Below are 13,168 nucleotides of genomic sequence, written 5' to 3' on the forward strand. Positions count from 1 at the left end.
ACTGATAGAACAAGTGAGATGAGAACCAAGACCTGACCATTGATTTCACAACCTCAGGGTTGTTAGTGATCCTTACCAGGAAAAATTTTGGTGGAGTTCAGGGGAAAGGCTCACTGGGTTTGAGAGAACAGAAGAGAGAGAGTAAAGTCAGTGAATTTATTCAGCTCTTTAAGGAATTTTGTTGTAATTCCAGTAAGTGCTTAGCATAATACAGTTATAATGAGAAATAGAATTCACATCATAAACTGTGGGTGTTTGTAATTTCCTAGTGATGCTCCAGTGAGTGAACTGTCCCTCGAGCTGCTCCTGCTGCAGGTCGTCTTGCCAGCATTACTTGAACAGGGACACACGAGGCAGTGGCTGAAGGGGCTTGTGCGAGCGTGGACTGTTACTGCCGGCTATTTGTTGTGAGTATGGGCAGCTGACTGCTTCAGCACATGCAGCGTGGGTGTCTGTTGAATGGCCTCTCTGATGTGAGTTTTCCAGGATGTATTTGGCATCCTTGTAGATTAGATACCTTAACATGAAACAGGGATTTGATTGGACATCTGTCCTTTTCTAATTCCCCCTTTATTATTTTTGCCTTAACTGACTTTGTAGCTGGAGGCTTCCGTTGAGCCTCATGTCACTGTAGACACAGTAGTCATAAAGACTTCTTCTCCCTCAGATTCTCAGCTTCTGTACATTGGATTTTTTTTTCTTCAGTTACTGATTTCTTCTCAGGTAATTGCTGAAGAAAACAAAATAGATTGAATTTATGGGGTATTGTACAAGTAATTGACATGGACTTTTAAAGGTTTAATTTGAAGCAAGTTCCAACATTTCTCCTAGACTGAAATAATAGTGCTGTGTGTAGATTTCTGTGTGTAGCAAGTATTAAGAAAACAAGGCTCATGGCAGCTGCTTCATCCTGACTTCAAGTGAGATTTCTCACTGATGTAATTTTTGCACAGGGATCTTCATTCGTATTTATTGGGAGACCAGGAAGAAAATGAGAACAGTGCAAATCAGCAAGTCAACAACAACCAGCATGCTCGAAATAACAATGCTGTCCCTGCGGTGGGGGAGGGCCTGCATGCCGCCCACCAGGCTATCCTGCAGCAAGGTGGCCCTGTGGGCTTCCAGCCGTACCGCCGACCTCTGCGCTTTCCACTCAGGGTGGGTACTGCACAGACTGCACCAGGGCTGGTTTTTCCAAGTTTCTGGTGCGAATTGCTGCTACTAGCTTGCAGCCCTCTGCATAGACATGTGTAGCACTTCACTAACAAGAGCCTATGTTTTGTTACCCTCACTCAGCAGTGTACTGTGAAGGTAAATGATCACCTAAGCTTATTACATCCTTGGTAGTTGGAGTTGAGATTCTTGGGCTCTTGTTCCCTGTTATTTGAGAGTGAAAAAGGCTTTACAGTAAATTGGAAACAAACATACCTGTGATACATTTCAGTGTGTGTCAGGAATTAGAGTGAACAATTTTAATGTTTTTAATCCCATTTAATTCCCACCTATACACTGTAAGATGTTGATGGTAATCTTGTTTACAGCTGATGAAACTGAAGGCAAGATTGCTTTAAAAAGTGCCTGTTCCATGATCTTTAAACTAGTAAAGGATCAGTCTGTGATTCATAATTTTGTCAGAAATGTCAATTGTATTTTAAATATTCTTTAATAATGGTAATGGGCTTGTGAGTTGCATCATTTTGAAATTTGGGCAGACTACTTAATCTCTTGGTCCCAATTTATTTTTTTTCCCCATAAAAAGTCATCATACTGCTTTTGGAGGTTACTTCAGTCATTCAGAAAAATGTCTTGAGTGTCTGTGATGTTTATATTTGGTGTCAGTGAGAGAGAGAGAGAGCATTTACAGTCTTGGCTGTGGAAGAGCTTTTAGTCTACTCAGGAGATGAGAAAATACATAGTAGCAGATTTGGTTTGTTTTTCTTTCCTTTCTTCTCTCTTTTTTTTTTTTTTTTAATTATTTATTTGAAAGGCAGAAGCAGAAAGAGAGAGAGAGGTCTTCCATCCACTGGTTCACTCCCCAGATGGCCTCAGTGGCTGGAGCTGTGCCAATCCGAAGCCAGGAGCCAGGACCACCTTCTGGGTCTCACGTGTGTGCAGGGGCCCAAGGACTTGGACCATCTTCTGCTTTCCCAGGCCATAGCAGAGAGCTTGATCGGAAGTGGAGCAGCTGGGACTCGAACCATTGCCCATATGGGATGCTGGCACTGCAGGCAGCAGCTTTAACCCACTGTGCCACAGCACTGGCCCCAGATTTTGTTTCTCCTGCTGAGTGTTTGCAGAGTGTATTGTGACTGCTTCAGTCTGGAGCCACTGATCCTAGCATTGGCCCAAAGCCATCTTCATGTTGGAGGTGGTACCTGGAATGTCTTTTAAAGTAGAGAGAAAAATAGGAAGTGGTAAGGGTGTGTTAGGGCGTGGCAGGCTTGGGACTGCAGGTACTGGAATATACGTAGAAGAGGAAAGGGACGAGGCCGGTAGGTGGGCAGAACAGGAGTGCCTTGAAAACCACGGTGGATTGCCCAACTTTCAGCACATTGCTCTTCCCCTGCTGGAGAAGTCTCTGTTTTGATGCAGCAACTTACTGGAGGTGTTTTCTGTACCACCCTGAGGGAGAGGCCATTTTTTGGCTTTATCATAATCTGAAAAGTCATCTCCTTTTTCCTTTCCCAGTTTTCACTAGGCCCTCTCGGCTTTCTAGAGGTATACACCAGAAAAGGCCCTCTAAGCAAAATGTACTTTGTGCCAGATCAGAGATGAAATTTGCTTCTCAGGCCAACAAAATTGACAATTTCAAAGTCTCCTGAATTGTATTGTCTTTATATTTCCTTTTTCTTTCTTTTTTTTTTTTTTTTTTGTAATATTTATTGATTTATTTGAAAGTCTGAGTTACATAGAGAAGGAGAGGCAGTGAGAGAGAGAGATCTTCATCCACTGGTTCACTTTCCGATTGGCTACAACAGAGCTGCGCCGATCTGAAGCCAGGAGCCAGGAGCACCCTCCCGGTCTCCCACGCGGATGCAGGGGCCCAAGGACTTGGGTCATCTTCTACTGCTTTCCCAGGCCATAGCGGAGAGCTAGATCAGACGTGGAGCAGCCAGGACTTGAGATGCCGGCACTGCAGGCAGCAGCTTTACCTGCTGTGCCACAGTGCCAGCCCCTCGTCTGTATATTTCCATCTTCTCACTAGAGCTCTACCCTCTGATCTTGTGGTCATGAGCCTTGATAGTGGGAAGCAAGCCGCAGTCTTTGCCTTTCTGCCCAGGGTTAGTGTTTCCCTTCTCTCTCTACCTTCCCTTTTTTTCTGCTCTTCTCAGTATGGGAGACACTAGCTACATGTAGCTGTTTACCTTCACATTTAATTAAAACTAAATGAAAATCTGGCCCTTCACACTAATAAACACGTGTGACTTGCTCTGTAACCACATGTGGCTGGTGGCCACTTTGTTGGTCAGTGCAGATCTAGGTATTTCATTCATTAGCAAACATTCTAATGGGCTAGCATTGTTATTTGATAAAAAGGTGGATATTTGTTAAGTCATAATATTTTGTTTTAATAGCAGGAGAAAGCCCTAAACCTATTGTTTTATTTTTCTGCTCTGATTAAAAGTTGTGCTTGCTTGTTACTGATAGTTATTTCTGATTGTATGAAAATACACCGTTTTTTTCTTTTTTACTTAAATTATAGATAATTTTACCTAAAATAGGTAAGAATTTTCATTCAGTGTGAACTTAAAGGAAACCTGGAAATACAGACATAGGCAGTTTGTTTTTATTGGGAGAATTGTGTTGATTTTTTGAAGAGTATCATAAAATTCATTGAGCATCTGTGAACCGTTTCGGCATTCTTCTGTTTTACTCCACAGATCTTTCTGTTGATCGTCTTCATGTGTATAACATTACTGATCGCCAGCCTCATCTGCCTTACCTTACCAGGTATGTCCTTATCCTTGTTTTCAACTGATGACATCATGAACGCTCTTTTAAAAAAGTTAAATCTCTGAGATTTTATTTCTTGTCAAATATAAACAAAGTAGTTTTTCTCTCATTTTTGATTGAATATGGGTATTGATATGTTTAGGAGTCCGTCTTATTGGATCCATTTATATTGGAGCACAGAGGGACAAAGCAAAGTTAACATATGTGATTTAATTTTAGAAGTAATTGTGGTCACTCAGATTTTGTGGTATGGTGTGGATTTTCAAAGTCATCTGTAGATTAAGTCATTTTTTTTCAAGACAGTCTTTTGATGCTAATTATGTTTATTCTCATGATGGAATTGCTCCTAAGCCATTACGTGCTATTGCTAGAGAATGTTTTGAAGCCAGTATTTCCCTGTATTGTCTGGCATTGACAAATACTAATCTTCCATGGCATTAGTATGTTGGAAATATCAACAAAACAGTGCCTCTTTAAGAATGTACTGTGGGGCCAGCGCCACGGCTCAGTAGGCTAATCCTCGGCACACCGGGTTCTAGTCCCGGTTGGGGCGCCTTATTCTGTCCCGGTTGCTCCTCTTCCAGGCCAGCTCTCTGCTCTGGCCCGGGAGTGCAGTGGAGGATGGCCCAAGTGCTTGGGCTCTGCACCCGCATGGGAGGCCAGGAGAAGCACCTGGCTCCTGGCTTTGGATCAGCGTGGTGCGCCGGCCGCAGCGGCCATTGAGGGGTGAACCAACGGAAAAAGGAAAACCTTCCTCTCTGTCTCTCTCTCACTGTCCACTCTGCCTGTCAAAAAATAAAAAATAAAAATTAAAATTAAAAAGGAATGTACTGTGGATGAATCTAGTTGCTTGTCATTTTCTTCAGAAGTCTAGGGTAAATAGAGTTGGAGTCCAAAGCCAGTGTCAGATGGGCAAAAAACAACTTGATCTCCCTTGTTAATTTAGAAATTTTAAATCATATTGATATGCCTTAATCACTAAAATAATCATTAAGGTAAACTAAATTTCGACTCTTATCAAATATAAATTATATATTGAGTTGTTGTCTTCGTTATAACACTCAATATAATTTTATAAATACAATTATGTTCAGTATTTGAATTTTCCCATGAGTGCTAAGTCTGGGAAAGAACAACTAGGAAAATTAATTTCAAATTTTTTTTAAAGATTTACTTTATTTATTTGAACGTCAGAGTTACAGTGGGGCAGGAGAGGGGAATCTTCATTCATTGGTTCACTGCCTAAATGACCACAACAGCAAGAGCTGGGCCAGGCCAAAGCCAGGAGCCAGGAACTTCTTTCAGTTTTCCCACGTGGGTACAGGGGCCTAAGCATTTGGGCCATCCTTCACTGCTTTCCCAGGTGCATTAGTAGGGAGCTGGATCGGAAGTGGAGCAGCTGGGGCTTGAACTGGTGCCCATATGGGATGCTGGCGTTGCAGGTGGCAGCTTAACCTGCTATGCCACAACACCAGACCCTCAGATGATTCTAAACAAAGAGAACCTTTTTGAATTCATAGGAATGATGACTTTGCCTTAAACTGGTAAAAATGAAGACTGTGGAGTCTGGTGCTGTGGTGTAGTGGGTAAAGCCACCACCTGCAGTCCTGGCATCCCATATGGGTACTAGTTTGAGACCCTGCTGTTCCACTTCCCATCCAGCTCTCTGCTATGGCCTGGGAAAGCAGTAGAAGATGGTCCAAGTGCTTCGGTCCCTTTACCCACGTGGGAGACCTGGAAGAAGCTCCTGGTTTCAGATCCGCCCTGCTCTGGCCATTGTGGCCATCTGGGGAGTGAACCAACGGATGTAGATCTCTCTCTCTCTCTCTGTGCCTTTGCCTCTGCCTCTCTGTAATGCTGCCTTCCAAATAATAGATCTTTTTTTTTTTTTTATTTTTTGACAGGCAGAGTGGACAGTGAGAGAGAGAGACAGAGAGAAAGGTCTTCCTTTGCCGTTGGTTCACCCTCCAATGGCCGCCGCGGCCGGCGCGCTGCGGCCGGCGCACCGCGCTGATCCGATGGCAGGAGCCAGGAGCCAGGTGCTTTTCCTGGTCTCCCATGGGGTGCAGGGCCCAAGCACCTGGGCCATCCTCCACTGCACTCCCTGGCCACAGCAGAGGGCTGGCCTGGAAGAGGGGCAACCGGGACAGAATCCGGCGCCCCGACCGGGACTAGAACCCGGTGTGCCGGCGCCGCTAGGCGGAGGATTAGCCTAGTGAGCCGCGGCGCCGGCCCCAAATAATAGATCTTTAAAAAAAAAAAATGAAGACTGTATATTTGTGTTTGTGTAATTTTTGATTCTTACGACTTTGCTTCCCACTAATGACAAATTCTAGTTCATCATTGAATACAATGTAGGAAAACATTGCTGGTAAAATTTAGATTTTGAATTTTGGGCATTGTATATTTATGATTTTTATGTTCTATTTTCATATTTTTACCATAAATATTAAGAAAAATTTAATGAAAGAGGGAAGCCTAGTTTTAGTACTTATATTTGACAATTAGTAATTCCAGTAGACATTATTTTCCTTTAATTCAGTTCCCCAATCTAGTAGAAAGAATGCAGCCATTTATGGTTAACTAGAGGAATAGTTAGACTTGCAGCATGCACCGGAGGTGCTGTGGGACTCACAGTGTGCACTGGAGGTGATGTGAGGGTGCTGTTTCTCTCCACAGGATGCTCTCTAGAGCTGTAACTTAACTGTTGAAAAACTAACCCTGTCCTCTCAAAAACACTTCTTTGATTAGAGTATGGAATAGGAAGTGTGGAATAGGAAGTGACCACTAAATTTAAAACAAGCAAAACTAAAAAATACAAACCCTAGACTAGAAATGTATGTAGAACACTAGGCATTTCTACAGAATGATCAGTGATGATTTTGATATCTTCAAATGAACAAGCACACATGGTATTTCAGGTAACATTTACATATATTTGTCTGTAAAAGTTATTTTCACCCCCAAGCTATTTTGTGAATTTGTAAGAAGTCTGTGGTTATCAGCATTATAAGTTGTAACACTGGCAGTTGAGCTGTTTTAGTTTAATTTGGAGGCATTGTAGTTCTTTGGTCAAGAGTATGAGTTTTGACATGAGGCATGCATTGAAATTCAGCTCCACTGTGAGTGACTTTGGGCAGGATTCTCATCCTGTTGCCTCAGTTTCTTAGTCTTAAATTGGAAGTCCTATCTATTAGTAATGCTTAGTAGAACCTTGCTTATTACAACCATCAGCTCCTTTTAGGTTTTCAGGTTTAATTACCACCATGTTAGAAAGGCAATCCAAAGGGGGCAGAAATGTGCTAGAATTTTGGTTCTTTCTGTTTCAAGAAAGTTACCAAATTGTATAAGTGGTCTTACCTGAGATTGCTGATTTTACTTCTCACAACTCTTAAAGGAGGCAAGCCCTTCAACAGCTTTCAAATATGTTTATTATGTTCCAGTATATTTAGATAATTTTTTTCTAAGAAAGTTAGTTTGGTATTCTTTGATTATTGAACTTTAGGACCCTCTTGTGCCCACTCCTTATTAAATAAGCTTAGTTTTCTATCTTGATAAATGAATCAGTTGGAAGAAAGTTCCTCTTATTTGTGATGTTCCCTAATCTTGAAAGTGTTGACAGTACAGACAATAGGGAAAAAAAAATTCCACATCTTTGTTCCATTTCAGGGGTGTGGAAACTTTTTTCTACCAAGGGCTGCTTGGGTATTTATAACATCATTTGCTGGCCATGCATAATTATAACATAAAAATTAGCCTTCTGTGAGTTTTTTTTTTTTTTTTAATTATTTTTTTTTGACAGGCAGAGTGGACAGTGAGAGAGAGAGACAGAGAGAAAGGTCTTCCTTTTGCCGTTGGTTCACCCTCCAATGGCCGCCGCGGTCGGCGCACTGCGCCGATCCGATGGCAGGAGCCAGGAGCCAGGTGCTTTTCCTGGTCTCCCATGGGGTGCAGGGCCCAAGCACCTGGGCCATCCTCCACTGCACTCCCTGGCCACAGCAGAGAGCTGGCCTGGAAGAGGGGCAACCAGGACAGAATCCAGTGCCCTGACCGGGACTAGAACCCGGTGTGCCGGCGCCGCTAGGCGGAGGATTAGCCTAGTGAGCCGCGGCGCCGGCAGCCTTCTGTGAGTTTTGAGTACTACCTAAGGCATGGTAGGGCAAGACCAAATGATTCCGTGGGTCTTCCATGGCCCCTGCCATTCCCCACCCCTGCATTACAGGGGTACTGATTTCATGTGGGAATGAGAACAGGGAAAACAGTAGTACCCTCAAGTTTCTCCAGATCCAAAGGAACAAGTGATTGGCTTGGTAAATCAGAGTGCTTGTCCCAGGAGAGTGTGTTCCTGTCAACTTCCTGTGTTTTGTTTGTATCTTAATCAAGTATTGTTTACTCTTTAGAGTTTGTGATTTTTGTCTTTATTTTATGATGTCATTGGTGCATCAGAGTGTGATATCTTTGTCCTGATGTGAAAATACTAATAATAGGACACCACGATTACAGTTCTCTTTACCTAGCTGCAAGTCTCATTTATCAGCCTTTCTATTTTCAGTATTTGCTGGCCGTTGGTTAATGTCATTTTGGACGGGGACTGCCAAGATCCATGAACTCTACACAGCTGCTTGTGGTCTCTATGTTTGCTGGCTAACCATCAGGGCAGTGACTGTGCTGGTGGCGTGGATGCCCCAGGGACGCAGAGTCATCTTCCAGAAGGTTAAAGAGTGGTCCCTCATGGTAGGTTTTTATAATAGAAGACTGGTCTTGTCTGATGGGAGTAGTGAATGTTTCTCCAGTCATTTCTTAAATCTTTTTCTCCAGTTTTATGAGTTTTCTTAGTATTTTCTGATAGCGTCAGGAGAGTTGATTTTTGATTTAGAATATCGTAAGATGGTAGCTTTCTGGTTCATTCTGAAAACTCCAGTGTTATATATTCAGATATTTTTGAGTGTTAAAAATATGCTAAGTGATCCACTTAAGGCCCTTGAATTAAGTAAAACAATTAAAAATTTAAGAAAACTTATTACTTCATTAAGGAAAGGAGTATTCTGTAGAATTAAAATGAAGTTTAAGTAGAATTTTCCTTTATTGGTGTTTTTTTTTAATTTGTTCTCTTTGAACATGTGTATTTTTTTGTGTATTAAAGATTATTTATTTGAAAGAGACAGATGTTCCATCCACGGGTTCACTCCCCACATGGCCTCAGTGTCTGGGATTGGGCCAGGCTGAAGCTAGGCGCTTCTTCCAGGTCTCCCACCTGGGTGCAGGAGACCAAACACTGGGTCATCCTCCACTGCTTTCTGCATGCCATAGCAGGGAGCTGCATGGGAAGTGGAGCAGCCGAGACTTGAACCGGTGCCCAAGTGGGATGCCAGCATCACTCCAGCATGTATAATCTTGACTTTGGGATCAAAACATATAATCTTGTCTTTAGGAGCAACATATATAATCTTGACTTTTGGATCCAGTTAATATTTTTCATATAAGTCATGTTCTTTTATCTATGTAGCCTGCTGCTAATTTAGGATTATCTTGGCCAATGTGAAAGTAAAGTTAAGGGGCCAGCACCATGGTGCAGTAGGTTAATCCTCTGCCTTCGGCACTAGTTTGAGTCCTGGTTGCTCCTCTTCCAATCCAGCACTCTTCTGTGGCCTGGGAAAGCAGTAAAATATGGCCCAAGTGCTTGGACCCCTGCACTGGCATGGGAGACCAGGAAGTAGCAACTGGCTCTTGGCTTCAGGTCGGCACAGATCTGACTGTTGTGGCCAACTGGGGCTTGACCAACGAAAGGAAGACTTTTCTCTCTCTCTCTCCCTCTCACTGTCTGTAACTCTACCTCTCAAATAAATAAATAATCTTATAAAAAAAAGTGTAGTTAAGTGTTTGATATAATTTCTCTCGATAAAAGCTTGATTTCCATAAATGTAAGGTTTAAAAAAATTAAGGTGCTTATCCAAGTGTAGTGATTTATATCTTTATGCAATGTTGGCAGTGACTGGTAAATATGTTTAGATCAGTTTTTCATTTGTATTATCAACTCTAGTTTTGTATCTGAATTTATATTTTTATTTCATTTGAACTTTATACATTTTGTATTAGTGCTGAAAAAAGTTTTTTATAGTGAGAGATTAATGTGTGTTTTGAGTAAAGGGATTTAATTGCTATTTAATGCATAAGATAATGACAATTTTTACTGTTCTCATACTTAAAATATAGAATGGCTATTTCTGTTTGTCATTTGTCACATAGATTGCCAAATAAAGAAGGCAGTACTGAGTCTTCCAGGCCTGCCACATACAGGCTCTTCTTGTTGAAGCAGATGTGCTCACTGAGGCTGCCTTAAGAAAAAGAGAGGGTATCAGACCCAAGGCCATTTTAAGGGCTGATTTCTGTGTCAGAATTTTGTAATTGCTTTTTCATAATACATTTTTTCTTTGTCTCAGATTTATTCTCATTTTTCTACTTGATCCAAATTCTCCAGCTGCATTGTCTTTAATAGACAAACCAAGAGACTAAATGGCTACCATATTCAACAGTCAGATATGTTTTATCATCTTAGTAAGTTCTCTTGGACTGTACTGTTCTGGAAGAGTCAGATTGATCAGCCTGATTAATTAACTAGCATTGTGCTGAGCCTTTCCCAATACAGATCAGTGTATGTGTGTGTGAACCACTGTTGTATCAGAGGTCTTAGCCATCCAGTGGCTTTTCTTGGACAAAGCCTGGTTATTAGAATGTGATTGTGAGTAAACCAGCACAGCCACTTGGTTAATATTTATAAGTAAAATGAATTTTCCATAATTTTCTCTTTTGTAGCAGCAATGGATAGTAATTTCAAGTTTTCATTGTAGTTTGAGTTCATACAATCACAGATTGAAGAAATTTCTTTTAAAGACATAACAGTGTGTTTAAATTGTTTAGTTGCTCTGTTAGGCATGTCAAAGTGGGGTACAGAGTTTGGCTACAGTTAGGAAGATGCCCTTGAATGACATAGTCTTTTGTTTCCTAACAGATAATGAAGACGTTGATAGTTGCCGTGCTGCTGGCTGGAGTCGTCCCGCTCCTTCTGGGGCTCCTGTTTGAGCTAGTCATTGTTGCTCCCCTGAGGGTTCCCTTGGATCAGACTCCTCTTTTTTATCCATGGCAGGTAAATACATATCTTTTGCTGATTATGTTTCATTAAGAATTTGAGATCAGAAAAAAATCCTAAATTATTTTGTTTGTAAGCATTTGGTTTAGAAAGGTACTTTTTTTTGGGTATTCTTTGTAAAACAAAATTTTTTTATTTTATTTGAAAAGTAGAGTTAGAACAAGAGATCTTCCATCTGCTGGTTCACTCCGCAAATGACCACAATGGCTGGAGCTATGCCAGGATGAAGCCAGGAGCCAAGAGCTTCTTCTGGGTCTCCCATATGGGTGCAGGAGCCCAGGGACTTGAGCTGTCTTCTGCTGTTTTCCCAGGCTCATTAACAGGGAGCCAGATCGGAAGTGGAGCAGCAAGGACTCGAACTGTTGTCCATAGAGATTGCAGGCAATGTCTTAACCTGTTGCCCTGTAAAATTATTTTATTTATTTTTTATAATATTTATTTATTTGAAAGGTAGAGCTACAGAGAGGCAGAGAGAGGCCTTCCATCTGCTGATTCACTTCCCAGATGGCTGCAACAGCTGGAGCTGAGCTGATCCAAAGCAAGGAGCCAGGAGCTTCTTCCGGGTCTCCCAAGAGGTGCAGGGGCCCAAGCACTTTGTCCATCATCTACTGCTTTTCCAGGCCACAGCAGAGAGCTGGATCAGAAGTGGAGCGGCCAGGTCTTGAACCAGCCACTCATATGGGATGCCGGCATTGCAGGCTGCGGCTTTATCCACTATGCCACAGTGCCGGCCTCCATAAAATTATTTTAATAAGATCATTAATCTGCTTTCAGAATATATTATACAGATCCTAGAATTCCTCTAAAAAGGCTACAGAATTTCTCAGTTGAAATGTCACAAATATTTAGATTGCTTCTCCAGTATTTAAAGATAAAAAATTAAGGCTAGAATTGTGGTGTAGCTGGTTAAGCCTCCACTGCAATGGTGGCATCCCAAATGGGCACCAGTTTGAGACCTGGCTGTTGTACTTTCTATCTGGTTCCCTGCTAGTGCTTCTGGGAAAGCAATAGAGGGTGGCTGAAGTGCTTGGGCCCCTGTACCCACGTGGGAGACTCAGAGAAAGCTCAGGGCTCCTTGCTTTAGCCTTGCATGGCACCAACCCTTGTGGTCATTTTGGGAGTGGTCATTTTCCAGTGGATGGAAGATTGATTTCTCTCTCTCTCTCTCTCTCTCTCTCTCCTCTTGTAGCTCTGCCTTTCAAATAAATAAAAAAATGGATCTTTAAAAAAATAAGTAATAATAAAATAAGATGTATTGATCTTTCCAGTCTTGTGCTTGCTTCTTTTGACTTTTGAGACAGTACTACTTTGGCATAATTATTAGAGAATGTTTTCCTGTGAAATCTCTGGATCATTAAGAGTATCCTGTGGAAACCCATGTAGGTTACAGCAGAGGTCTGAAAACTCATGGAAAAAGAACTGTGACTTTGGTTGTACTCAGAGCCTGAGATTTTTAACCATATAGAATTACGATCTCACCTTCTTAGTAGATATTGGGGAAAAGAGCACTAGTTGCAGTCATTCCAAGGCATTTCAGGATTAATATTTACCTTTTCTTAGAGTGAAGTTGCCTGAAAATGAACATTATTTGAGCTGCATTTCCTTCTACGTTTCAGATAGACAATACCCACAAACTTTATTTAACAGAATGTATTGTTTTTAAAGATTTATTTTATTTATTTGAAAGACAGTTACAGAGAGAGGTAGAGACAGAGAGAGGTCTTCCATTCGCTGGTTCACTCCCCAGATGGCTGCAACGGCCACAGCTGTGCCGATCTGAAACCAGGAGCCAGGAGCCTCCTCCAGGTCTCCCACCTGGGTGCAGGGGCCCAAGGACCTGGGCCATCCTCTACTGCTTTCCCAGGCCATAGCAAAGAGCTGGATGAGAAGAGGAGCAGCCGGGACTAGGCTCGGTGCCCACATAGGATGCCGGCGCATCAGGCCAGGGCATTAACCCGCTGAGCCACAGCGCCGGCCCCCAGAATGTATTTTCTTAAGTGCTTTAATGTATACCCAAATGATGTATTTTGTGAAAATACAAGCAACAAGGAGACTAATGCAGGAACT

At 42.0% G+C, this 13,168-nt stretch overlaps 1 protein-coding gene across 5 annotated transcripts in view; it reads left to right on the forward strand.

Moving 5' to 3' along the window:
• MARCHF6 (membrane associated ring-CH-type finger 6) overlaps positions 1–13,168 on the forward strand; it is a 98,678-nt gene that overhangs the window by 68,326 nt on the left and 17,184 nt on the right. For 4 of the 5 annotated variants that reach the window (XM_051853570.2, XM_051853574.2, XM_051853575.2 and 1 more), the window contains exons 18-22: positions 270–407; positions 954–1,158; positions 3,882–3,951; positions 8,507–8,688; positions 10,964–11,098. In XM_051853570.2, coding sequence (XP_051709530.1) covers positions 270–407; positions 954–1,158; positions 3,882–3,951; positions 8,507–8,688; positions 10,964–11,098 — 730 coding nt within the window. The remainder of the gene's footprint in view (positions 1–269; positions 408–953; positions 1,159–3,881; positions 3,952–8,506; positions 8,689–10,963; positions 11,099–13,168) is intronic. The other variant, XM_070056585.1, reaches the window with a different exon arrangement.

Source organism: Oryctolagus cuniculus, chromosome 14 (genome assembly GCF_964237555.1).
Source record: "Oryctolagus cuniculus chromosome 14, mOryCun1.1, whole genome shotgun sequence".
In the NCBI taxonomy this organism is placed as follows: domain Eukaryota; kingdom Metazoa; phylum Chordata; class Mammalia; order Lagomorpha; family Leporidae; genus Oryctolagus; species Oryctolagus cuniculus.